At 49.1% G+C, this 27,018-nt stretch overlaps 1 protein-coding gene across 2 annotated transcripts; it reads right to left on the bottom strand.

Annotated features, from left to right (window-relative positions):
* Window positions 1-107: 107 nt before the first annotated feature.
* POLR1B (RNA polymerase I subunit B) lies at window positions 108-22,227 on the bottom strand. 2 transcript variants are annotated; one of them, XM_040993537.1, is made up of 15 exons: window positions 22,049-22,227; window positions 20,106-20,273; window positions 19,814-19,960; window positions 19,304-19,436; window positions 17,213-17,349; window positions 16,016-16,239; window positions 14,761-14,932; window positions 10,401-10,572; window positions 9,307-9,588; window positions 7,480-7,613; window positions 5,792-5,962; window positions 5,114-5,270; window positions 3,263-3,459; window positions 2,671-2,924; window positions 108-1,088 (listed from the first exon to the last, which is right to left on the bottom strand). In XM_040993537.1, the coding sequence occupies exons 1-15, from the start codon at window positions 22,223-22,225 to the stop codon at window positions 206-208; spliced, it is 3,408 nt and encodes a 1,135-aa protein (XP_040849471.1). In that variant the 5' UTR covers window positions 22,226-22,227; the 3' UTR covers window positions 108-205. The 2 variants fall into 2 exon arrangements, with proteins under 2 accessions (XP_040849471.1, XP_040849472.1); XM_040993538.1 differs by lacking the exon at window positions 20,106-20,273.
* Window positions 22,228-27,018: the final 4,791 nt, after the last annotated feature.

The raw sequence follows: 27,018 nt of genomic DNA, 5'->3' as shown, positions 1-27,018 counted from the left end.
GCCAGGAGCTTCCTCTGGGTCTCCCCTATGGGTGCAGAGGCCCAAGCACTCGGGTCATCTTCTGCTGCTTTCCCAGGTGCACCGGCAGGGAGCTGGATCAGAAGTGGAGAGGCTGGCACCCATGTCAGATGTGGGCAGTGTGGTGGCTTAACCTGCCACAGCACCTGTACCGTGCGTTTTCATCTCCTAGAAGAGCAGTCTCAGATTATGCGACATCCAGCTTCACCTTGATGTTCATAGCTGCCAGTTCAGCTACAAAATACCGGAACACGTAAGGCACACATACGGTGTCGATGGTGTCGCTGCGCTTACAGAGCGCACAGTGGTACTTTCTGTTGCGCATGGCAGACCACGACGGGGGCGGCTTCTCCAACAGAGGCGAGAGTAAGCTGCCACACTCTACGCACACGTGGGCTATGGAGCGGTCGGAGCAGTTGAAGAGGCGGTCATGAAGCAGGAAGGACGTGCCATGAGCCAGCAGAGCGTCCCGCTCCATCTCCCCGAAGCGGATACCACCCTGGACATTCCTGCCCCCGATGGGCTGGTTGGTGACTTTGTCCCTGGCTCCGGTTGTTCTGACCTGAAATTTGTCTGAGACCATGTGGCGTAGGCGCTGGTAATAGACCACGCCTATGAAGATGTCGGCCTCTAGTTCCAGCCCGCTGATGCCGCTATACAACCTCTCGGTGCCATAGAAGTTGTAGCCGGCGGCCTTGAGCATCTCACCAAAGTACTCCAGGGCCGAGTTCTCCTCGGAGAAGGTAAAGGGGGTGGCGTCGTGGCAGAGGCCGTGCAAGGCCGCGGACTTCCCCGCCATGCTCTCAATCAGCATGCCGATGGTCATACGCGACGGGAAGCCGTGAGGGTTGAACAGGATGTCGGGGACCATCCCACTCTCGGTGAAGGGCATGTCCTCCGCCGGCCACAGGCAGCTCAAGATGCCCTTCTGCCCGTGACGACTGGCGAACTTATCTCCGATGGTTGGCCCCCGCGGGACTCTCAGGGTGATGCAGATGCACTTGAATTTGCCAGTCCCACTGTCGTTACTGCACACTTTGACGTTGTCCACAATACAATTTTCTTTACTCCTTAGGAAAACACAAACCACACAGAAACGTCAAACTGGTGAAATTCCCAAACACAGCTTCGTCCATGTAATCAGTGCTTCATAAAAGATGTCTGTGATTGATTCTTACCTCTACCCCGCCCCCCGCACTGATACAAATACTTGGTATCTCTTTAAGTAATCAGGAGCAAGGCTTTTGATTCTGTTCTCTACAGAAGAGTGTTCACTTGAAGGGATGTGAGCAGCAAACACTGCTAAAGAACTATGATGAAAACCTACTGAAATAAACACTATTGCTGTAACAACATAAAAATTATTATTTTTTTTTTGAAGTTTTATTTTTATTAGAAAGTCAGATACACAGAGAGGAAGATCTTCCATTCGATGATTCATTCCCCAAGTGGTCACAACAGCCAGTGATGTGCTGATCCAAAGTCAGGAGCCTGGAGCCTCTTCTGGGTCTCCCCTCAGGTGGCAGGGATCCAAGGCTTTGGGCCATCCTTAACTGCTTTCCCAGACTACAGGTAGGGAGGTGGATGGGAAGTGGGGCTTCTGGGATTAGAACCAGTGCCCATATGGGATTTCGCCATGTGCAAGGAAAGGACTTTAGCTGCTAAGCTACTGTGCCAGGCTCCAAAATTTATTTTTTTAAGAAGAAACATACGGCCCAACATAGTGGGACTAAAGTCCTCGCCTTGCGATTGCCAGAATCCTGTATGGGCGCCAGTTTGTATCCTGGCTACTCTACTTCCCTTTCAGCTCCCTGCATGTGGCCTGGGAAATCAGTAAGGGGAAAACCCAAAACCTTGGGACCCTGAACCTGTGTGGGAGACCTATAGGAAGCTCCTGGCTCCAGGCTCCGGATCAGATCAGTTCCAATTGTTGTGGTCACTTGGGAAGTGAACCAGTAAGTAGATCTTTCTGTGTCTCCTCTCTGTAAATCTGACTTTCCAATAAAGACAAATAAACCTTAAAAAAATCGCAAGTGATAAATTTGCAAATATTTATAAAAAAGAAAAAAACACACTTAGTAAATGCAACATTTTGGCTGGGAAGCATTCCTGATAGCATGCCTGAGACAGAAGATATAACTTGTATAAAAAAATGTATTTTTTCGGGGGAAGAGAGGAACCTCCACAAACTCTAATGAACCAAAAGCAAGAAATAGAAAAACTTAGCACAACAGACATGCAACTCTCTCTGCTTTACACAGTGACGATTCAGTTATGACAAAGACCACAGCAGCTACGGCCTGAATGTTTTCCCCTCCGCGTGTGTGCTATGGCTTTTAGGATGTGACCAAGTCATGAGGAACAGATTAGTGAGCTTATAGGAGGCGGCAGGCAGCTGTTGGCCCCTTCCTCCTCCTGAGGACAGTTGGGCAGTGTTATCTCTGAAGAATGACACCGCATCTGCCGGTGCCTCCATCCCGACTTCCAGAAAGACACTTCAATTTCCTAGCCTCACTGGGGCCTTTTGTTATAGCAGCACATACTGACTTAAGACAAGTGAGCTGCCACTTGGGTTCCCCCCACCTAAAGGAGAACTGCCACTGACTGCCAGCACTTGTACCAACAGCTTCTACAAATCGGCGAGACACTTACTTATAGTACACCACAAAGCTCTCCCCGGTGTTGAGGTTTAGGTAGCCATAATATGGGTCCCCATACTGCAGCTTCGCTCCTATGAATGGCAAGCCGTCATCATTCAACGTCTGTGAAACCCGCGGGTCGCCAGGTTTGACTCCAAACACCAAACTATCATCTCCTTGCTTGATTTTTTCAGAGAGGTCTATGAACTCAGACTTGTAGACGCTTCCGTAGGCAAAGCCCCGTTCCCAAGAAGCCTTATTCACGATCTGTGAAGGGGAGGGTTTTGAAATACTGTATAAGTACTTTCCTAGTCACCAAAATCAATAAAACCCAGAAGATTTAGATGTACACATGTAAAGGGTAGCCATATCCAAGAATACGTTCATCACCAATTATTCATAGCATGTGCTTAAACATGCATGCCTGAATACTCAGTTACTATTCCTCAAGGCTTGCCCACTTTCAACTTAGACCAGAAACCACGTTATAGAACGTGCCAGACACTCAGTACTGGAGGTCACAAAATATTTCTTCAGGGATCTCACAGTCTTCAAAAAACTCAAGAACCGTGAAGCTGTGCACTGCGTCTGCCGGCCACACTCACCATGGCATCCTCCATGTCGTAGCCAGTGTAAGAAATCACGGCCACAATGGCATTGGTCCCGGTGGGGTAGTTATCCATGTCATAGTAGTCGTACATGTACGGCCTCACTAAGGGACTCTGTGGTGTCTGCAGACGGTACAGTTTATTATCCGATCGGTCTTGGTAAGTGAGAAGTGGAAAGCCCATTGTTTGTTTGCCTACAGAGGAGAAAGAAAACACCATCTTACTGCTTTCTGCTTTGTTCTGATCATAAAGGTCACAGACCACAGCATCACAAGGGACTGAATCAATCAGTGATTGTGGCTGTGCTTATGACGAAGTAGAGCTTAACAGGACCGGATGGGAAGAACTAGAGTGACATTTCCTATGAAACTCCCCATGTCCGTGTATGAACACGTTCCCAACAACCCTGTCCCCAGCTCAGAGACACACAGTCTGCAGAAAGGCACAGAGAGATTTAAAGGCAAGACAAAAACACGATCTAGCACTACTGGAGGAAAAGAAAGGAACCCAACTCAAAAAACAAACCGTTCCTACATAACCAATGTGCAGACATGTGAGGAGAAATACATCCAGAATTGAAGAAGGTATGAAGCTTCAGAAAACAGAAATGACTACAAAAAGAAATGAGAATTGTAGACAGAAACATAAAAGGTGTATTTGCAATGAAGCAGCAAACGGTCCTGAGCATGATGCAAGAAGGGAAAAGCAACTTAACTGGCTGTCAGACAAACTCACTGGCTGAAGGTAAGGCACAGCTGAGCCTCAGCAGGGGAAACAGAGACCCAAGCAGAAGCAAGAGCTTTAGAAATAATCATATGAACAAAATTCAATAAACCTTCCAACGTTCACTATATTTTTTTCCTAACAGATGGAAGACCAGCAATCAGTAAGCAGAATAAAGGAAACCACACGTGGCCAACCATTAGCCATTCTCCTAAGAATTAGAAATGAAGTGGGAAAACCAGCACAGAGAGATGCGAGGAGACCTAAATCCACTGCCTTCTGAAGAGAAAGGACATAGACCAGGACATGGGGGCACTAGTGACCGGAGAGCACAGCAAAGCACTCATGAAAAACTGGAATTACATTTATATTTTTGAAGTCCAAAAACAATTCTTGATTCACATGTATAATTTCTTTGTGATCTGCATTTTTAATGAATCGCTCGAATATTCTTTGTGTGCAGTTCAAACATTTTTGCACCCAAATAAACTGATTTCAAATTCCTTTTGCAGAAACTTTTTTGAAGTATCCTACTCCATCCAGTAATGACTTTCCTTGAGTGAAAGTGAAATAAAAATGTTTTAAGATGAATGAGAACCAAGAGAACATGTGGCCAGTGATGTGTACTATAAATATGCTACAGGAAGACTTTCGAGGGAAGGGAAATTCCAGGTAATGCTAACTTGAAGCTTTAGGCAGGAAAGGACCCCGGGTGCGGACATTACACAGGAAATCACCACAGCTCACGAGCTTCAAACATGGAGACACAGTGTCTCAAATTCAAATGGATGCACACTCTTAAAAAAATTTTTTTTTTCTTAAATGTCCATTTCACGAAAGAATGAACAACGTGTCATCTTCAGCTGGGTGCTTGCTGCACAGAATATCTGATTTTAGGCTGGACTGGCCAAAGTTTGAATAAGAATTACGAAATGGCCGAACAGTACCATATGAGGTCTGCAAGTCCCTATTGTCAGGAAGACATGTGGAAGCATCTCGGGTGAAAGTGTCCTGTGCCTGCGTCCCACCTGGGCAGTGGGCTTGGGGGAACCTAGGTACTGTCCCCTACCCCCTGCATCTTCGCTTCTCTAAGTGCAACTTTACCAGCCCTCTGTGCCGCCTTACCCATCTGGCACTGGTACATGTTCCGGGGACTCTGGTTGTGATCGGAGAAAGGGATGAAGTTGGCGATCACGCTGAGCATGCTGTGAGGGAAGAGCTCCTGGTGCGTGGTGACTCCGGCCAAAACGTCACCTTCAAAGATTGCCACATTCATGAAGAGCTGGGGAGGGAGGGAGGAACATGCTAAGGGCCCATGTCAACAGTGCCCAGGAGCACCTCAGCTGACTGCTCCTGCAAGACGCCGAAAAGCATGGCCAGCCCAGCGTCGCGAAGGGGAGGCCTGCCGTCAGCAGTCACATCTGCCTCATGTATTCTTAATCAACGCTGGTCTAATTGTAAAGGGAGAACTTTCTAAGCAGCACACAGTTCCTAATTTTGCAACTGCATGCATGGTGGCAAAGACTATAGGCAAATCTCACGGGATGTTTCCATCTCACCAGCCACTTCAGACAGAGCCAGGCACAAAGGGGCTCTGGGGCTGAGTGAGAGGGGCCGAGAGCAGAAGTCCCTCCCAGGTTCCCCGCAGTGAGACACACATCTGCCTAGTGCTGGGCACAGGCGGCAGAAGGTGGTTTACCTTGCTTTCACATGTCTCCCTGTTAATGTAACAATGGCAATAAAGCCGCCTCAGGTTTCTGAAAGTCCCACAGAAGCACACCCCTCATCACGGACAAGGCATACCTGCTCCATAGTTCCAATCAGCTCTTCTCTGCCTAGTTCCACATTCTGCACAGGCCGGACGAGCCTGCAAGGAGTGGTAAAAAGGTACAGACCCGGGTACAGGCTGGGTTTTCCCGTCATGGGGACAAGGGCCACCTCCATCCAAGGGGGGATTCTTTTTTCTCTCAACACCTGTTTTGCAACAAAGAGAGTGTAAGTAGTATGCCTGACATTAGACATGCCCGATTGCCACCATGCTGGTAGATGGGGAGACTGGAGGAGATCTAATATGAGAAGCAATACCCCATGAACTTAAGTTACGCAAGTAACAAATCCAGTGCCCCAAATCCAATGCCATCCGAGCCAGTGTCATCCCCACACAGTGCCAACGTCAGCATGTCCAGAAGGACAAAGGCTCTACCTCCTTGGGAGCTCAGCCCTTATACCAGGAAACCACAATGACTGACATTGGGCATAAGGACGACCAATAACATGCACAAGGATGTACTACATGAAACCCCAGCTCCTGGTGTTAAAAATGCAATAGATTATCAATATTATTTTGTTCCATTTATCTGCTTTAAAGGTTAGTTATCTGGCTAACTTGCCAAGTACCTGCAAGGGTTAGGCAAGGCTGAAGCCAGGACCTCCACCTGGGTGTCCCGTGTGTACCAGCAGGAGGTGGAGGTAGAATTCCACCCAGGCACTCAGTTAGGCGTAGGATGCAGGCATCTGCTACATAACGCCCAACACTGGCTTTAGTTTTAAATGTTAAATGGGAAAGTCCTTCTCGAGAGGTAAGGAAAACTCAAAATAAAACTAATGTCCTCAAGAAACTACTCCCCAAGAAAATGCAAGAGTCACATGAAGGCACACCTGAAGAACAGCTTGATTAAAAAAGAACTAAAAGACCCAGCATGATGGCTCAGTTGGCTAAAGATCCCCTTGCAAGCATGAGATCCCATAAGGGCACTGGTTTGTGTTCCAGCTGCTCCACTTTCCAACCAACTCCCTGCCTGTGGCCTGGGAAAGCAGCAGAGGACAGCCCAAAGCCTTGGGACTCTGCACCCGCATGGAGACCCAGAAGAAGCTCCTGGCTTCAGATCGGCTCAGCTCCAGCCTAAGCTATCTGGGGAGTGAACCAGTGGATGTAAGATTTTTCTCTTAGCCCCTATGTGGCATCCTAGTGGCTAAATTCTTCGCCTTGAACACACTGGCATCCCATATGGGTGCAGATTCACATCCCAGCTGTTCCATTTCCTATCCAGCTCCCTGCTTGTGCCCTGGGAAAGCAGTTGAGGACGGCCGAAAGACTTGGAACCCTACACCCATTTTTGTGATTTAGTTCTCATAGATCTTCATTTAGTATTACCAAAATGTTCTTATTTTGAAATAATTTATATGCCACTGGTACTAATTAATAAGGGGAAGCAGCTAAAATTTATTACACTGGGGTCTTCAAGAGACCATCCTAACCTGCCAATGGGCCCGATGTGCCCCAGATCCAAACCAAGGTCAGTACAGATCAGGCCTTTGCCACCCATGGGAATAAATAAGCACCTCTAGAATGAGCATCAACCCACTGACTGCTTGATCCATTTTTGACTGCCCTGGACCACTCAGAGACTCTCCTAGAGCCAGCTCTCAAATGACAAAGGACAAAAACTCAAGTTTAGGGGCGGTGATAATCCACAAAGACTCATGCTCACCTTGAAATGACGGAGAGTATCTGCAATGCCAGGAGCCAATTCCTGGTCCACCCAGCCCATCATGACGCCATCCAGCAGGACAGGGTAGCACTCGATGTGCGGTCGCTGCGGAGTCCCATCGACAGGTGTGACCCCTGGTGACGGAGCAGACAGGACAATCACGTCAGGGTGCTCTAGCCAACTCCTCACACGTCCACCACACCTTCTTCAGTGTGTAGATATCAACCATCATCTTGGAACAGGTAGCCCTTTGCACTCTTTCGGAAATGAGTTGGGGCAGAGGGGTGGAAAGGCAGTCTCTCCGTGGACCCACAGACCCACTGTTTACAGCCTAGCATTCAAGTCCCCAAAACATCCAACTGCTCTCAAAATTGTATCATTCTTATTTGCAAGGCCCATATTTGCAATGAGTCTGGATAATCACAAAAGCCAACACTAAGGGTATTTTCAGGGTCATTCAATGACACTCAGCCTGCTGCATGTCTTTCCAGCTAAGATGCGGATGCTCTGGGTCCAATGACACTGTCAAGCAGCATCCTTGTGGCAGTTGGCACGGCATCTCAGGCACAGCACTGCTCTGATGTCAGTGCTGCTCAGGGCATGAGGTTGTGCTGCACTGTTACGGGGATAAATAGATCAGGTAAACTCAGTGTCATGGTGCTGATGGACAGCGTGACATCCACAGTCCACCACATCTTTCAACAGAAGCACAAAAAGCTGGGCTGGATACTGCCCAGTTGCTCAACACGCTGTGACCAGAGGCTGGCAGGAACTGCTCGCTGTGATTCCCTGAGAACTTACCAACTCAGTGTGACAGTGACTTGACAGAACACAAGCGCCACTACTAAGAACTAGCTGTGATTACAAAAAACAGTCTTGCTTGTCCAGGAACCCTGCACACATTCTGAAGACAGTCAATGTTTCTCCTCTCGGCCACCTGACCAGCTCAGCTCCAACAAGCCAGCGTTTTCTGCTCTACCTTCTCCTCCACGCCAGAGCAAACAACCCTCGCCGCTCCCCTGCAGCAGTGGGGTGTGTGGCCCCATCACGTTCCTTTTTTCTTTCCTCCTTTCTATCCTTTCCTGGGCTTTGGTCACTAAAATCGCTGGTGGCAAAGTTAGCCCTTTGCTTGTGGAAGGTGAACGTACACATCATACTGCTTACATTCTCAATTTGAGCATGTCTTGGCTTCTTTCTCTGGGACTCCCTCGTCTCAGGCCGCACTGTAACTGGAAGGAATCCTTGTCAAGCTGACCCTTCCGGACCTCTGACTCAAAGCTCTCTGCTGCTGGAGAATCCCTACTACCACCTGGCCTCTGGGAATTGGAAGTTTTACCCGTCTAATCATTAATCCTGCTGGAGAACCAGACAGTGAACATGCCTGGTCTCCAAATCACAACCAGAGAGCCCAGAACTGCAGGACAGTTAAAAGGCTATTGGGGCTGGTGCGGTGGCAGAGTGGCCTAATCCTCCATCCCCTAGTGCCAGAATCCCATGTGGTTCCTGTCCCAGCTGCTCCATTTCTGATCCAGGTCTGTGTTTATGGAAAAGCACTGGAAGATAACTCAAGTCCTTAGGATTCTGTACCCAAGTGGGAGACCTGGAGCAAGCTGCTGGCTTCTTCAGGTCAGTTCAGCTCTGGCCATTGAGGCCAATTGGGGAGTGAACCAATGAATGGAAGACCTTCTCTCTACCTCTCTGTAAAACCTGCCTTTCAGACAAAAATGAATCAATCTTTGGGGGCGGGGGAGAAGCAAAGGCAATCTCTCCTTAAGTATGAAGGTGAACTTGACCCAGGAGCAAGCTGCACAAGAGCAGGTCACGTACCTAAGCTGCAGAGCAGTGGTGCGATGGATGTCGTGTACACAAACTGCGTGACGACCTCGCAGATGGCAGTCAGGTGGTTCATGAGGCCACAGGGCTCGCCGTCAGGGGTGTGCACGGGACACAGGAAGCCCCAGGACTCCGGGAGCAGCCTGCGGACCGTGGTGGTCCTCATCTTGGCGAATGCAGCCCCTCTGTGCACGCAGCGGAAGTGGGAGAGGTAGCGTATGAAGTTCAGTTTGTCGGCCACAACACAGAGTCCAGAATCTTGCAGGATGCCCAGACCTTAACAAAACAGACATCACTCAAAAACGGGTCAAACGTAATGAAACAAAACCAGTTCCTAGAGAAGATAAGGCCTTGGGACACTCAAAAGATCAATAGAGTGGGTTATTCTGACATTCACTCAGCTCGGGTGAGTGGAGCATAACAAAAACAGTGAAACAGAAACACAACACAAAGCTCCCCATCACATCCGCTGGCTCCCCAGCTCCTCCACCACCAGCTCTTTGGTGGGAGAACATCAGGTAACTCGATTCATCTGAGTGAGGAGCCGGAGTCACAGCATGACTTAGCCTGCTAATCACAGCACCCGCTTTAGCAGCATCTATTTAAACAAGAAAAAGCTGGCACAATGCCTCAGCTGGCTAATCCTTCACCTGCAAGTGCCATAGGCGCATCTGTGTTCCAGCTGTGCCATTTCTGATCCAGCTCCCTGCTAATGCACCTGGGAATGCAGAGGATGGCCCAAGTGCTTGGAACCCTGCACTCATGTGAGAGACCCAGAAGAAGCCCAGGGCTCTTGGCTTCCGATCGGTTCAGTTCCACTCACTGCAGCCATTCATGGAGTGAAACAGCAGTTGGAAGATCTTTTCAGGAGGCACAAGAGATGTATTTAGCCCTAAGAACTGGGTTTAAGGTACCCATACGTCTTGGTGAAAGCCCTCTAGACTGACAGACGCTTGTCAAAAGGCAGCCCGTGAAATCAGACTTCAGGGAAAGCAGGCAGTTTCCTTTTAAAGAAGAACCTCCTTTGGCAACTACACGTAATTGCACAGCATGTAAGTCATTTGAGAGGCCTCTCGGCTTAATTTCACCTGTTTTGGAACGCAGGTTCCCAGTAGCCAGAAGATATTCAAATGGCCTGGTCAGGTCAGCTCCCATACTAAAGATCTTTTGCAAATTCTCAGTGTTAATGGACACGTTGGACTTCTGAGCTTTCTTATCCAGGGCAATTTTGATAGATGTTAACCAAACTTCCATCTTTTCCTAAAATGAAGAAAAGCAAATTTTCAAATGCTACATGCTTTCATCATTGCCAGTTCTATCTTGATGCTGGTACGAGTTTGTAACACAAAACCCAGGCTAGCTGTGAGTATACTTGCCCTGGGAAGACAATGAAGCCCTGACACCTGAATGGCAACTTTTCAGTACACAGCCACACCAGGTTCCCTGGACAGAAGACACTAACTTACCAGACACCTGGGCACCTGCACACCAAGAACACGCTGTTGGAAGGGGCCGTCCTGAGTACTGTTGGTAGTTAGCAGCATCCCTGGCCTGCACCTGCCAGAAGGCCAGCACCCCCTTCCCACACCACACTACACCACACCACACCACACCACACACACACACACTCACCCTCTCCCAGGTGGTAACAACCAAAGATGTCTCCAGACATTGTCAAACGTCCCTGTAAAGCGAGGAGGAACCACGGCTCTCCACACACTGATGGGGACAGAGCCACTTCTCTAAGGCTGACCCACATTAATGGGTGCTGGGGTCTGCACAGTGGGTGTGGATGACACGAGGGTGTGATGAGAACAGCTCCCCTGTGCGGCAAGGCCCGGGGGAGCTTCCAGCTGTTTGGCAAGGCCCAGCGGACTTCTCTCTGACCACCTTGACACAGTTTTACCACCTGTTTGCATGGACACTCAAGCACCCCACTAAGAATTCTGTAATCTATTGAGGCATTGTTTGCCCCTGTGGGATGGCTTTTATCACCAACGTGAGCTTGAGAGTTAATGTTATTGATAATGTCTTGGTGAGTGGGCCTTTAACTGCGCACAGGAGTACAATTAAACCCATGCCATTTCTGGACACCTTATTGTGTGCCTACCCATTGCCCTGAAATCGGACCCAGACATATAGCACACCTTCTGGGAAGGGGCTTGAAAATATCCTAAATATTAATACAAGTGATGGGAGTGAGAGCTGAAACTGCTATGGCAATAAATATAGTTATTGTTATCTCAAAGGCTAGCCTGTCTTTGCAATTTTTTTGGAACATAGAAAATGTAACTGTTTTAGCCGCTTTTATAATTTTTAGCTAGAGGAATTAAGGATGCTTTTATTAAAGAAAAATGCTTTTGATTATTGTCATATTGTTTATGGGGTTGTAGGGGTCTATAGTTGTAGGGAGATTTAACATTTGAAGTTTCTATTTTAGATTTTAGGTTTTTTCCCTTATAACCTATTTTCCCATTAAATGATGGGTAAATTGTAGAAGTAAAAATGTGGTGGGAAAGTACTACTGATTAGCAGATAATCACATGTGCCTTGGCCTTGGAGTCCTGGCTGTTGCTCCATGGCTACTGTTGAAGAATAAACAATAGCTTGAAGAATATGAATACAGTATTTTGCAAAATTATCTTTAGGAGCACCTGCTTAGCCTTGAAGTGCAGACGGAGTGACCAAATTTCTGTACATGCCCCCTTAATTTTGAAAAGAAAAAAAAAATAGAATAGTTGCTTGTGCAGAAGCTTGAGAAGGGTTTTTAGTAAATAAAAAGGACAGTTTTTTCCTGAGCTGTTGTGAGAACGCATCAAGTGTCTGTGTCTGTGTCTTTCTTTATCGCCGACTCTATGCACCCTTCCCGAGCTCCGAACTCGGCTGGAGCTGGACTCTGGCAAATGGGATCAGTTGTTTGCTTTGGCAGAAACGGGAACTAACTGCAATTTTGAACTGCAAGACTCTCATCAAGCAACTGCCACAGTGCCATGCCAGAAATCAGCAATCGCCACCACAACGACACCAAAGCAGCAGCTCCCGTGCTCCCAAGAACAGAAACCACCAGCAAGCCCTCAAAGGCTCCAAATCAGCCAACCGGCCAGTGGGGACGAGGCAAACTTCCTTCTGCTACGGGATCGGAAACATAACAGGAAAACAAAAACGCCCAGGAGGAGAGACGGCCGGGGAGCTGGGCACAGGGATTCGGGCACAGCTGCAGAGCAGGCAGCCCGCTCCCATGCTGGCCTGCCTCGCAAGCCTTGCTTTATTTTTGATTGACATTTAACAACTGCACAAACTTACGGGGATACACATGGGGCTCCTACACGTGCACAGGGTAATGACCACATGAACACAGGGGCCTAAGGACTGGCCCATCCGCTGCTTTCCCAGGCATCTTAGCAGAAAGCTGGGTCGAAAGTGGAGCAACCAGGACTTGAAGCAGCTGGTGTTACAAGGAACAACGTAAAGTGCTATGCAACAATGCTGGCTCCTCACATATCTTCTGAAGATGGCTTCTGTGTCTCAAACTCAGGTGTTTGGAAGCTTAAATTACGCTGGCAATGGGCAAAACAATGAGGTGTTCCTAAGTGATGTCTTCTCCCAGAAAGTCTCAGGCTTCCCAGTGCTTAGCCCGTTGCTGAAACACATTGCCCTACTTAGGAAAACGCTGTCTTGCTGCTAAGGATACATTTGTAAGAGTGTGGCCATAAGACAACCGGTGACCTGCCAGGCTTTAGCTTAAGCAGATAGGAAGTGTCAGTAGCTGTACTTGAAAAAAACCAGCAAGAGTCCACTGCAATGGCTCTACCGGCTAATCCTCTACCTCCAAAGACTGGATCCCAAAAGGGCACCGGTTCTAATCCTGGCTGCTCCACTTCCCATCCAGCTCCCTGCTTGTGGCACGGGAAGCAGTAGAAGATGGCCCAAAGCCTTAGGCCCCTGCACTCACATGGAAAACTCATAAGAAGCTCCTGGTGCCGGGCCTGGCGTAGTAGCCTAATGACCTTGGGACCCTGCACCCACATGGAAGACCTGGAAGAAGCTTCAGGCTCCTGGATTTGGATCAGCTCAGCTCTGGCCATTGCAGTTGTTTAGGAAGTGAACCAGCGAATGGAAGATCTTTCTCTGTCTCTCCTCTCTGTATCTGCCTTTCCAATAAAAATAATAAATCTGTAATAAATAAATTAATAAATAAATTAATTAAATAAAGGAGCTCCTGGTGCCAGGCTTCGGATCGGCTCAGCTCCAACCATTGTGGCCATTTGGGGAGTGAATTAGTGGATGAAATATCTCTCTCCATGTAACTCTGCCTTTCAAATAAATAAAAGCCTTTTAAAAAAATAACAAGAGCCTGGCACGATAGCGTAGCAGCTAAAGTCCTTGCCTTGAATAAGCCAGGATCCCATGTGGCCGCCAGTTCTAATCCCCGCAGCCCTGCTTCCCATCCAGCTCCCTGATTGTGGCCTGAGAAAGTAGTCAAGGACGGCCCAAGGCTTTGGGACCTTGCACCTGCGTGGGAGACCCAGAAGAAGCTCCTGGCTTTGGATCGGCTCAGCTCCAGCCGTCGTGGCCACTTGGGGAGTGAACCATCAGGTGGAGGATCTTCCTGTCTCTTCTCCTCTCTGTATACCTGCCTTTCCAATACAAATAAATAAATCTTTAAAAAGCACATTAAAAATATGAAAAACAGGGCACTAAGGAGACCCTGAAGACTCCTCATGGACAGTGTTGGGGCTGAAACAGGAAGAAGATGTCCTGTTGGCCCCAGCTGGGAAGGCAGCATCCAGGGACGGACTGCAAAAGCTCCAAGCATTGTGGGCCACGGGGGTAGGGAGAGGTGACACCAATAAACTTGAGCCAGCAAGTGAATCCACAAACAGGGAGTGTGTAAAGAACAAGAGTGAGCTCCAGGTACACTCCAGCCCGTTCACACTTAACTGTTCATGATGTGACCACGATTTGATGCTCTCAGCTACAATATCGGATGGTTTCTTAAAAAGAAGAAAGAAAAAGAAGAAATATTTATTTATTTTAACTGGAAAGGCAGATTTATAGAGAGAAGGAGAGATGGAAAGATCCTCCATCTTCTGGTTCAGTCCCCAAGTGGTTCCAACAGCTGGATCTGAGCTGATCCAAATCCAGGAGCTTCTTATGAGGCTCCCACTCAGGTACGGGATCCCAACGCTTTGGGCCATCCTCCACTGCTTTCCCAGGCCACAAGCAGGGAGCTGGATGGGAAATGGAGCAACCGGAACACAAACCAGCGCCCATATGCAGGAGGATCAGCCAATCGACCCACTGCAGTGGGCCCCTCTGTTTTTACTACTAAACAACAAAAACAAAATTGCACACTCTAAAATCGGGCATTCTGAACATGCAGACACACTCTACCAGGTGCCACCACCTTCCTCCATGAGCACACGTGGCGAGGACTGATGCGCTTACCTTCAGAAACATAAGGAAGAGCTGGCCAGGTGTGAGCACCTCCTGATTGACTAAACTGTCAGGATTGTCCTCCATGCACTCGCCTTTGGCTAAAGCAAAGAGCTTCCGAGTCATGAAGCAAAGCAGGTAAAACTTCTCCGTGTTGGATTTCAAGTGGATACAGATGCACTGGCTGCCAAAACAGAAAGAAAACGCTTTAAGAAACTCAGCTGCTAATACTTCTTAATGTCTTTCTGACCAAGATCATCAGTAAATACTTCATGTATACTTATAAACAAGAATCCTTACTCAAGCCGGGGGGGGGGGGAGAGGCTTTTCCTTGGGTGATATGCATCGTACAGAACAGAGGTACAAGGTCTAGCACCGCACCAGCCAGTTACAGGAGCAAGCAGTCCCACTTGGCTATTTCCGCTTCATTAAAACTAAGAATCGTTTTTCAGTTTACTGGCCACACTTGCCATGTTCATCTTGCAGCCTGCGGCAACCTTCTTTTTTAAAGATTTATTTTTGTTATTTTTTTATTGGAAAGGCGGATATACAGAGAGGAAGATCTTCCGTCCGATGATTCACTCCCCAAGTGAGCGCAACGGCTGACGCTATGCCGATCCGAAGCCAGGAGCCTCCTCCGGGTCTCCCACGCGGGTGCAGGGTCCCAAAGCTTTGGGCCGTCCTCGACTGCCTTCCCAGGCCACAGGCAGGGAGCTGGAAGGGAAGAGGGGCCGCCGGGATAGAACCGGCGCCCATATGGGATCCCGGGGGTGCAAGGCAAGGACCTTAACCACTGCGCCACCGCGCCGGGCCCAGCCTGAGGCAACCTTCTGCACAGAGCTCGCCTGGAGCTGAACTTTGGGGACATGAACAGACACACAGTAGCTGCAACTATCAAATAGTGCACAAGGAAAAATGTGTATCTATGCACAGGATAGCCATCCAGTGAATGTGGTACAATGTGAACAGTCAGCCAAAGTACTACCTTGGACATGATTTTGGAAATCTGAAACAATTTAAAAATAAATGAAAAAAAAAATGCAGTACTATCAAATGAAACCACCAGAGAGGGAGGAAGACAGTGAGCAAGTTGAGAGACAGAAATGTAAGGCTGGCTAGAGACTCAGCCAGCCCCTACCAGCAGGATCTGCATTCTACCCCAGGCTCACCCCGACTTTCAGAGCAGCACCAGCCCAAACTGCAGGCAGGGCAAGGAGCCACCATCCCCTTCTACCCCAAGAATGCAGACATGGCAAAGCATGCATACTTAAACAGGAATTCCGCAGCCTGCTCATTCGGGTACCAGTCCGGAAGGTTGAGCTTTACTCGGAAACATTCGCCGAGATGGTTAAGGACCTGCTTCTGGGTAGAACAACCCTCCTCCATGACAATCCTCAGCATCTGGGAGACAGAGTTCCGGAAGAAAGAGTCGTCCTCTTTCCCTCTGATGAGCTCCTGGAAAATCTGGTAATCGGAAAAGCTGACAAGGGCCTGCAATAAGGAGAAGAAGGTTAGCCTGAGCTGCTCGCAGGTGACAGGCAAGACATTTTACTCCTTTAGTAGCAATTTTCTCCTCTGATGATTTAACTACTCAAGTAGACTGGGTGCTCCACTACTGCCTCTCCTAACTAAAACACAGTGATGAGTGGACGACAGCCTGGGCGGGGGCCTCAGCTGCAGGCACTTCACAACCTGGATAGACTCCTCCCACAGTCAATCAGCTGAGGTCCACAGGACCAAGAGAATAAGGTGAGAAACACGAGACACCCCAGGTAAGTCAGCCTCTGCCATGTTCTCTGGAACCGCCAGGGTCAGTCCTTCCAGGTTCCTGATATAGGGGAGACACATCCTACTGGACATGGAGGTAAAAGCAGCAACAGACAACTAGCACAGCGTCCACTTCCCTGGGAGAAATCCACGCAGGGAAATCTGAGGACTTCCTTCCCACCCAGCAGGGTCCCCCAGGACTCCTTCCCCAAGCACACAGGGACCCCCAGGACTCCCTCTCCAAGCACACAGGGACCCTTAGGACTCCCTCTCCAAGCACACAGGGACCCTCAGGACTCCTTCCCCAAGCACACAGGGACCCCCAGGACTCCCTCTCCAAGCACACAGGGACCCCCAGGACTCCCTCCCCAAGCACAGCAGGGTCCCCCAGGACTCCCTCCCCAAGCACACAGGGACCCCCAGGACTCCCTCTCCAAGCACACAGGGACCCCCAGGACTCCCTCTCCAAGCACAGCAGGGTCCCCCAGGACTCCCTCTCCAAGCACAGCAGGGTCCCCCAGGACTCCTTCCCCAAGCACAGCAGGGTCCCCCAGGACTCCTTCCCCAAGCACAGCAGGGTCCCCCAGGACTCCTTCCCCAAGCACAGCAGGGTCCCCCAGGACTCCTTCCCCAAGCACAGCAGGGTCCCCCAGGACTCTCACCCTAACCACAATCACATCCATTTGGAGAGTCACACCTTAAGTGCAAATCCCAAAGGAAGAAAAAATAGCTCCTTCCGGTAGATGAAGTTCAACATGACCGTGCCGTTCTCCAGGTAGTGCAGGTTCATGTTCACTGCAGAGTGCTCCTCCCTCACGCAGTGCATGGACACCCCTGTGGAAGCAAGCGGCACACATCACACATGAGCACACCATGACTGGCCACCGAAACATCTGTAGGTCTCACTAACTGTCCACTGGGTGCAAAGTCAGCTTTTTACATCTCTACTATCCACATGCGAGAGCTCACATGGAGAAAAGCAGGATATTAGGTTTTTCAGCGTGTTATGGTATCAATTGATGTGAAGGACTACATGGCTATCTGGCCGTGCCGACACTGCATCTGGGTGTGGTGTGCACAGCTACAATGAAGGGCTGATCTTTACCTCAGTCATCAGGGGGAGCTGTCTGGATGCAGGGGTTGCTGGTTGTCGGCCTGGAGAAGCCAGTCGGTGCCACAGAGCACTTGGGGGTAGGGTGACTGTCAGCCAGTGACACCTCCAGGGGCACTGTCACAACAGATCAGCCCAGTCTTCACTGCCACAAGCAGTGGCATAAAAATACATAATACAGAGGCTTGCGCAAAGCCCTAACATCCCACAGAAGGGCCAGCAGTTCTGATCCTGCTGTTTTTTTGCCTGGAAAAACAGTGGTGGATGGCTCAAATCCTTGGGACCCTGCACCTACATGGGAGACTGGAAAGAAGCTCCTGGCTCCTAGCTTCAGATCAGTTCAGCTCTGACCATTGCGGCCATTTGGGAAGTGAACCAGCAGATGGAAGATCTCTCGGTCTCTCCCCTCTCTGTAAAAATTTCTTCCAAATAAAAAATATTCTTTTTTTAAAAGAAGAATGCACTGTTGCAGGGAAGTAGGTTTCCCAGGATTATATTAGGATTTTCTTTTAAAAAAAAATCTTAAGACCACTTTGAATGTTGACCTCCTGCCGGGCCAGGTACACACAGCATGAAGGGGGCTCCCGGTCAGTGACGCAGCCATGAGGGAGGCAACCCCAGCTGCACAGAACCACATGGCCTGCGTGTCAGCCCTGAGCTCTGCCTTCTCACATTCCACTGTGCCTACAGAACACCCACCTGGCTGTGTACCCGAGAGGGGTACAGGCCTGGCTGTGGGCTCAGTCAGGTGTCCCGAGCTCAGACGGCTGCACCTAGCTTAGTTACACAGCACAGCACGTTCCACTGCATACCTTCATCTTTTTTTTTTTTTTTAATATATTCATCTTTTTTTTTTAAGCTTTATTTTTTATTGGAAAGTCAGATATACTGAGAGTAGGAGAGACAGAGAGGAAGATCTTCTGTCCGATGATTCACTCCCCAAGTGAGCACAACGGCCGATGCCATGCTGATCCGAAGCCAGGAACCAGGAACTTTTTCCGGGTATCCCACACAGGTGCAGGGTCCCGAGGCTTTGGGCCGTCCTCGACTGCTTTTCCAGACCACAAGCAGGGAGCTGGATGGGAAGTGTAGCTGCCAGTTTTAGAACCGGCGCCCATATGGGATCCTGGCGTGTTCAAGGAGAGGACTTTAGCCACTAGGCCATGCCGCCGGGCCCTGCATACCTTCATCTTACGGTGGATTTCTTGGGATATGACCCGACCGCAAGTGAAGGAATGAGCCATGTGTACTTTGGGTAATGACAGCCACAATAAAGCTGGGCAAAACATCAGTCATGACCCACAGTTACCATCTGTGTGTGTGTGCACACGTGTGCAGGAACACATGTACATGCCCTATAGTCAGGATACTTGAAATCTATTCTCTTCCAAATCACAAAGAAAAAAAAGCAGTGTTATTGACTGTTATCACCAGGCCCTGCATCAGACGCCCAGAACTGACTCGCTTAGAACTGAAAGCTCAGCACCCTCTAACCAACATCCTTCCATTTCCTCCCTGCCTTCATTATCAGATCTTTGCATAGAAATGCAAAGCAGAAAAAAATCAAATAAATAGGAGAAAACTCCCCCCTTTTTTTTCCCACCTATTGCACCTGTTGAGGGTGCATGTGTTTTTTTTTTTTTTAAACTGGCTTAAAACTTTTCAAAGAGAACTTACCATACTGAGTGTAGCCAGGTCCTCTGCTTTTCCATTTTGGCCGTACCATGGCAATGGGGAAATTTCTCCGAGGCATAATCAACATCCGGATGACTTTCTCAATGCCATTGATTATAAAATAGCCTCCCATTTCCTATCAGAGACGAAGGAAAATTTGCTAAGTAAGATACCTCACTAGCTGTGAGCATGAAGCCACTGTAGAAAGAATCGGTGAGAAGGCGTGTAAGTTCTCCTACATCTGCACAATCCTACTGTCAGAAGCAGACACTTGGCACAGCAGTCCTGTGCATTAAGATGGCCAGAAACACACACACATTTCCTGGAAGTCTAAAAAATGCATGACTCAGAAAATAGGAGAATAAACTTCCAGTTCTTGCCTCAAAATATGCCTCAGGGGACAATCTCAGGAACCCTCAAGCCTGTGAAGATGAGGTGTTAACCTCTCATTTGTCCCTGTCCGGGAAGCCTGGCTCCCAGCCCCGAGCAGCCAGCTAGCCGGCCTGGAGTTACCTCTGGCTCCTCGTGGTGTTTGATGAGGGCCTGGGGAGGAAGCCCATACAAGTTGCAAAGCTTGGATTTCACCATGATGGGGACATGGCCAAGAAACTGTTTGATGATTCCTCTGGAGGCGCCATTTACTGCCCAGTTGATATCAGCCTAGGTGCAAAGGAGAAAAAGCAACTTCTGAGAACAGTGAAGACTTCCAGAGTAAGGCCCCGTACCATGTCGAACAACCGAGTGCTTGCACAACAGCACGAAGGAGGTAGAACTGTGGGCACAGCCCTTCACGGCTGGCACTCACCATCAGCCTCCCGCGGTAGGTGCTCCTTCGGCCACGGCACTCGGCCGGATACACATTGAGCTCTTTGCAGATGGTCCCCTTGGGAACTGTGGGTGGGCTGATCTCGGCGCCCACAATGGTAAGCGTGATGCGCTCATCTTTGAAAGCAAACTCAAAGGGAGGTATGGCCTGAAACACAAGGCACATGATTATTCAGTTCGCCCGGCCAAGGCATTTTTTTTAGAGACTCCTGCCAAGCCCAGCTGCTCCACGAGCATGGGTGCCTACAGAGCCAGTGCGATACAAAGAAAATGATCACACTTGCTTCTATTCCTAACTTCATGAAGAACCTAAGGCTGTCATCTAGGACCTGCTCCGTGGCGTAGTGGAAAAAGCAACCTCCTGTGGCACCGGCTCCAATCCTGACGACTTTGTTTCCAATCCAGGTCCCTAAAAAAGCAGCCCAAGATAACCCTTCCACCTGGACCCCTGCACCCACATGGCAGACCCAGAAGCTCCCGGCTCCTAGCTCTGTATCAGCTCAGCTCTGACTATTGAAGGAGTGAACCAGTGCATGGAAGATTCCTCTCTAACTCTGCCTTTCAAAAAAACAAATCTTAAAAAACAAAAAAACGGTCATACATTAACTCAAGATTTTTTCTTAGCCTGGGAGCAGAGAAAAGCTCCTGGTCTTGGAACCAACTGTCTGCCTTCACTAGTCCTACCATGTCCCCTCCGATTCCTGCTAAGAGAGCAAGGAGACGGGAACAGCCTTCGAATCAGGATTACTGAGGCTTCCACCTGCAGGCAGTCCCAAGCAAAGCGGAAGGCAGCGTGCCCAGGCACGTCTCTCCTCCTGCAGCCCCACACTCCCACTGAGGACACACCAGCTCTGGCCTGCCCTCCTGTACCAGCCACAGAGCCTAGAGGGAATACACAGGTCCCTTTCTTCATGAGATTCAACCCAGATTTTCCAAATTTTTACCTATACATTTCACATCCAAGGGATGGAGCATTAAACGGGGAACTGTAGACAAATACAAGAATGACTATTTGCCACGGGGATAAATATTTCCCAATAGTGTGATGGGTACCGGCTAAGGTACATCGTTACCTACGAGGAGCAGATCCTCTTCACCTACTTCAACTAAAACAATGGCCTGAGAGGCGCTCGCTGCTGCTCTACATTACACACCCTCTCAATCCTGGCCTGCCTTCACTGTTTTCGCCACCCCTGGGTCCAGGGACCACCTTTCCAAGAGACAGGACCCTGTGAGAGCACAAGCCCCCTGGGGGCTCGCAACCTGCTCCTTCCCAGGAACTCCCCTCATCCTGTCCTCCTCCACCACCTGAGTTAACGTCACCTCCCAGGTGCTCCCACCTAAGCCTGCACAAGCCCTGGGCAGGGCAGTTCTCTATAGGATGGGTACTGACTGCCCCAATCGCAAAAGCCCAAGAAGGAGCGCGCCAGAGCGTCCACTGCCTCCTGGTGCCTGGGGAGCCAGGCGATGCTTATTGTAGGAGCCCGTCCTCCGCCGTCCTCACCTGAGCTTCGCCAGCCTCAGCCACCCACCTCAGGTGCACAAACACTCCCAGACAGCGGCTGGTGCCTCTCTCCGGCTCTGCTGGCTTTTCCAGCTCAGGTACCCCTTCCTCTAACTTGTTTGTCATTGGCTACAGGCACCCAAGAGTTCCTCTTTGGAGCTCGGGAAGGAGGAGATGAGCAACCTTACAGCCCACGATGCATCCATTCAGAGGTTCAGGCGAGTCTTTGGATGCGTGGTGGAGGGCGGGACGCGCCACTTCCTCGCTCCTCCAAAGTCACGCTGAGTTAAGCACAGGTGCACCGATGCAGCGCCCCCTCCGAGATGCTGGGGCGCCCCGAAGCACCACCACAGAGCCATCAGGAGCCGGGGCTCCCGCATCCCGCACCTTCTCCATAGCCCTGCAGGCACCGCGCTCACCTGCACCGCCTGGCTGAGCCCCTCGCGCACTGCATAGTTGAACGACTCCACGTGCGCCCGCGTCAGCTCCTGCAAGGCTGCGTTCTGCTGCTCCCGCGGGACCCCGTAAGAGGGCTCGGTCAGATGCTTCAGGGTGGGCCCCTCGGGCAGGCCACGCCACCGGCCGACCGGATCCATGTGTTCGCCCAGAGGTCCAGGGAAGTCGGCGACTGCAGCACCGCACGCGGGCGGAACTGCGGGCGGGACTCGGCGCCCGGCGCCTGCTGGGAAATGTAGTTTCCCGCCCTGTTCCGTCGGCCCTGCGGTAATACAGGGTCGACGTGGAGCCAAAACCGCACCGCGAATGGGCCGGTTGAAACTGTACAAAACCAGCGCTGGGCCACAGCGCCCCTGCAACTGTGTTCCGACCCGGCTCACTTCCTTCCTCCCCCAAATACCGGAAGTGAGACTCCAAGCGCAATTGAAATGTTAACTCTTCGGTTCTACTCCCTTGCTAAGGATCGTCCAAGGGCCATCTGGATAGTTTCTATTGTGTGGCCATTATGAATGATGCTATGCATGTGTGCACACGTTTTTGTGTTGGATGGATTTTCATTTTTAGGAATTATAGCTATTAATCCGTACTTTATGTTTACCTCCACCCACTGCCTTCTGAGAGGCAGAGTGGGAGACGGAGAACATCCATTCATTGGTTCATTTCCTAAAGGCAAGCAACAGCCAGGCCTGCACCAGGGCAAAAGTGGGGAGCTAGGCCTCTTACGTGGGTGATGGAATCCAGTTTATTTGATCTGCCGTGACTGTTTGCTGGGTTTGGCAAGCGCAGGAAGCTTGAATCAGGAATTGGCGCTGAGAAAGGAACCCGGGAACTCCATCCAATGGCACACGGACCTCCTAGACCCTGGCTAAACAGCTGTCCTCAGGCTTAACTTTATGAGGTTGTGAAAAACTGTTTCCTAAGGGTGCTGCCCAATCTGACATTCCCCACACAATGTCTAGTTTTTCCATCTCCTTACCAGCACTTACTATTATTTCTTCTGTATTGTAAGCATCTTATTATGTTTCTGATGTACTACCTACATCAAATTGGGGCTTTCACTTGTATTTCCTTAACAACTAATGGTGCTTATTGTTGCTACGGTCTTGGGCAGCTAGTTCAGGGTCATGAGCTTGAAAGCCACACCTCCCTACGTGGTCCTTTCTGCCCACCTGTGAGGCTCACCCATCACCACCTGGAACCTGAGAGGGGGCATATTGTGTTGTTGCAGAACCTCTGCCCTCCCAAGCCCCTCTAAAGGGCCGAAATAAGGAAGGGCTTTCTCTTGGTCACCTGCTTCCCTCACTCTTGCACTCCAACTCCTGGCCTCACCAGTACTTGCTTGCTGTGAACATCAGCCCTCAAGATTGACGAGACTCCCATCATTTTGGACCTGCCACTGCTTTAGATAGTTGCTTCCCTTGGATTTTAGTTCCCCTAAGTTTCAGTTTCATTTTTTTGTAAAGTCTCACGCTATTTAGTTACGAGCCCACTTTGTACCTGACAGCCGTATTCCCATGGCCCTGGACTCCCCATACGTGCCCCTGTGTTCTTTCTCATTCTTTCCTTTCCTCATTCTCTCTTTATCCTGCTGGCGCACACTTGTGGCTCTCTATTTCTTTCCCAGGGCAGGAGTCCCTTCTCTCCTCTTCTCATGCTCTTTCTGCTCTACGCTGCTCTTCTCTGTCTCCCTCTCTGCCTTCATCCCTTCCGTGTGCACACAGTCCCTTTCTGCTCTGAATAAACATCTCCTGTATGGCTCACTGGCATCTAGTGTTTTTGGTTGATGGTGAAAACTCCTAAAACTTGCTCTCTGGTTTGCTGCTGACAGACTCCAAGGACAGGTATTCCCTGAGCATGGTGCCTGTGTGTCTGTATTCCTCACTCTCTGTTCACTGCTTGGGTGCCTCGGTGAAAGATGCTTTGTGTTTCTAATCTGTGTACTTTCAAGAGTTCCAAGGGAGGTGAGGCCGAGTAGTAATGGAGCATGGACAGAGAAGCCAGGAAAAGGTGAATGCTAAAAGTTACAACTTGTAAGTGTGTAACATAAATCTTCAGTGTAATGAATGAACTTTACCATCATGACCATTTGTTTGTTTGTTTGTTTGTTTGTTTCTTGTTTTTTATTCAGACTGAATTGTCCTGTGGACTTCTCACTTGCTAAATTCTAGTGGGCCCTGCCATCACCAAGCTTAGTTAATAAAGACTCCTTAAATAAAGACCGCCTCAACTTGTCTGCATGAGCTACCTTACACCCCACAATTGACCCATTTGTATCTATACTTTGGAGAAATAAATATCTTGAACAATAATATTTTACTTACTTTGAAATTGGATTTTAAAATTATTGAATAATTATTTAATATATTTTATGATCATCATATGTGATCTGAAAATATTTTCTCTCATTCTTTCAGTTGCCTTTTTACTTTTGCGATGGTGTCCTTTGAAGCAAAAACATTTTTACTTTTGATTAAGTGGTTTCATTGTTACTTGTGCACTTTTTTTTTTAAGATTTATTTTTTATTATGTTTTTTTCTTATTGGAAAGGCGGATATACAGAGAGGAGAGACAGAGAGGAAGATCCTCCATCCGATGATTCACTCCCCAAGTGAGCACAGCGGCCGACGCTATGCCGATCCGAAGCCAGGAGCCTCTTCCGGGTCTCCCACGCGGGTGCAGGTTCCCAAAGCTTTGGGCCGTCCTCTGCTGCTTTCCCGGGCCACAGGCAGGGAGCTGGAAGGGAAGCGGGGCTGCCTGGGATAGAACCGGCGCCCATATGGGATCCCGGGCGTGCAAGGCGAGGACCTTAACCACTGCGCCACCGCGCCGGGCCCTTGTTTTGTTTTTTAAGAAAAAGGGATTGTGCTGAATAAATAGACATTTCCTCCACGCTCCCCAAAGAGATAACTTCTCACAGCAAAGGGAGCCAGCATCCCCAAGGAAAACATTGTGAAGGCCTCACTCTTGGGTGCCTCATCTCATCACTCTTGGGTGCCTAAGTGGCTGTGTGCCTGGCTGCTGCACCCCGCCCATGAAATAAATCTCTATGGAGTTTCATGTCAGCTGTATCCCAAACTATGGTGTCCAAGCTCGGGTTTCTGAATATGGAAGGGCCTTCTCTGTGCCAGAAGTGTGTTTATTGAGTGGAAGCAGACACAAAAGGCAGACCAGCTGAGCATGAGAAAGGAGCCCCAAAGCATCAGAGGCAATATGCAAGTTATAAATTAATGACTTCATTCAAATGAAGTCCTTTCTATCTTGAGACTAAGTGCCTAAGGTAGGTGACAGCTGTGGGCCTTTACAAGCCTGGGGTAAGTGAAATGCTCCCTAAGGACCTTGGCTTCTGGCCAGTTATGGAAATCTCATTGAGAAGCCCTTCCACTTTGTCCCATACTAGAAGCACACCTCAACCCTCTCTTACAACCTTGGACTCACTTTACAATGGGCATTGTGCCTTGGCCAATAAAGAAGGCCCATGGGAAACAAGGCCTGGGTTGTGGACACTTCATTTTAGAGTCCATTTCTGGAAGGACGATCTCTGGTCACATCTAGTCTCTTTTTATATGGCTTATGAGTCTGGGACTGCTTTTGCACTTTCAATGAAGAGTTAGGGACGAAAAAAAAAATACAGATGGTAACATAGAGATCCTATATGGTTTGAAAAACCCTGGCCTATTTACTACTCATTTACAGGAAAAAATCACCAGTGACATCACAGGGCTGTCAATGCACACAGTAAGATGACAAAAGCAAGGGGAACACACACAGCTGGAATATCATCCATTTAATGCTCCAGGCATTTTGAACATTCATAAACTGCCTTATTTTGGAAGTCATTGCCTCTGAGCTACAGACTCTCTGTCCGGGATCAGACATGTGCATACTGAATGTTGTCTACAGCATCCACATGCTAGATCCGGGGTCCACTTCAGTGCTCTCACTTCGCTAGTGGAGCCCCATTCCACCCACTCACAGGAGGGCTGGATCCACCCCTGCTAGTACACAACCTTAACTGTGAAAAGTTTTGCAGCTTCACTGCTACTTGGCTGGTTTTGTCCCTTCCAGCTCTCCCAGACCCGGCATGCATATGTCATACAAACATGGAGGCACTTACAAGATGTTGATAAAATGGAGTTTACACTTAGCACAGGCATTGAGTACAAGGGAATTTATTCGCACATAAATAATTCATCTCAACATATATTTAGAAGATTTACAAGTTCCTATCTATGTACATCAGTTGCCAAGGCTTCATACACTGGATAAATGAAAGCACATTTTGAGGTTTTCAGGTGCCTGGTGAGAAATAGAGAACCTGCTCAGATAGTACTTGATTAGACCATGAACAGATATGTCAACATCTGGTCATTCCTAAAGAAATGTCTGTGTTTCCAAAAAAAAAAAGGATTTTTTTTGTTTAAGAAGTTATAAGCCATACACAATTCACGATTCTTCCAAAGTGTGTGTCCTTCCTTTCTCAGGCAGAGGTTTGAGACATCTTGGGATGAATTAGTTGCCTGAGGTTTTGATTAATTGGCCAAGGGCAAGAGGGAAGGCCAAGTGTGGGCATCAATGTTTTTTTTTTTAAAGACTAGAATCTTCCCTAGTTAGTCCAGCACACAGCCAGCATTGATAACCTTAGCCCTAAAGGCTTCTGAGTCTTGCGACACTCCTCTGTCCTCACAGAAAGCCCTTGAGGTAGTCCTTGGGTCAGGCAAGGGTCTCTTCCATGAGATAAGAAACTAAGGCACACAGAGGTTACGGGCTTGCTGACACTCGCACAAACAGGGCCGAAGCCAGAAACAACATCTCCAAACACATTTGTGCCTCCTTGCCCAGCATCCTCAGGGACTCGACATGTGAACACTGACCAATCGGTGGGGTGGGGCTAGGGGGACACACAGGAGTGACCACTTATGCCAAGGACACCATG

Source organism: Ochotona curzoniae, unplaced genomic scaffold, assembly GCF_017591425.1.
Source record: "Ochotona curzoniae isolate NIBS_2020 unplaced genomic scaffold, NIBS_Ocur_1.0 contig_883, whole genome shotgun sequence".
NCBI classification, from domain to species: domain Eukaryota; kingdom Metazoa; phylum Chordata; class Mammalia; order Lagomorpha; family Ochotonidae; genus Ochotona; species Ochotona curzoniae.
Note: the sequence above shows the minus strand (reverse complement) of the source record. Positions and strands in the feature narration are given on the sequence as shown.

Excerpts from the sequence above, each read along its gene's own strand:
- POLR1B (XM_040993537.1), bottom strand. The coding sequence starts at position 22,225 with ATGGATCCGGTCGGCCGGTGGCGTGGCCTGCCCGAGGGGCCCACCCTG. Across the intron at positions 14,933-16,015 it reads GCTGCGGAATTCCTGTTTAA|CCAGTGCATCTGTATCCACT; the intron begins GTATGCATGCTT and ends CTGTTTTGGCAG. Across the intron at positions 5,271-5,791 it reads TGATTGGAACTATGGAGCAG|CTCTTCATGAATGTGGCAAT; the intron begins GTATGCCTTGTC and ends CTCCCTCCCCAG.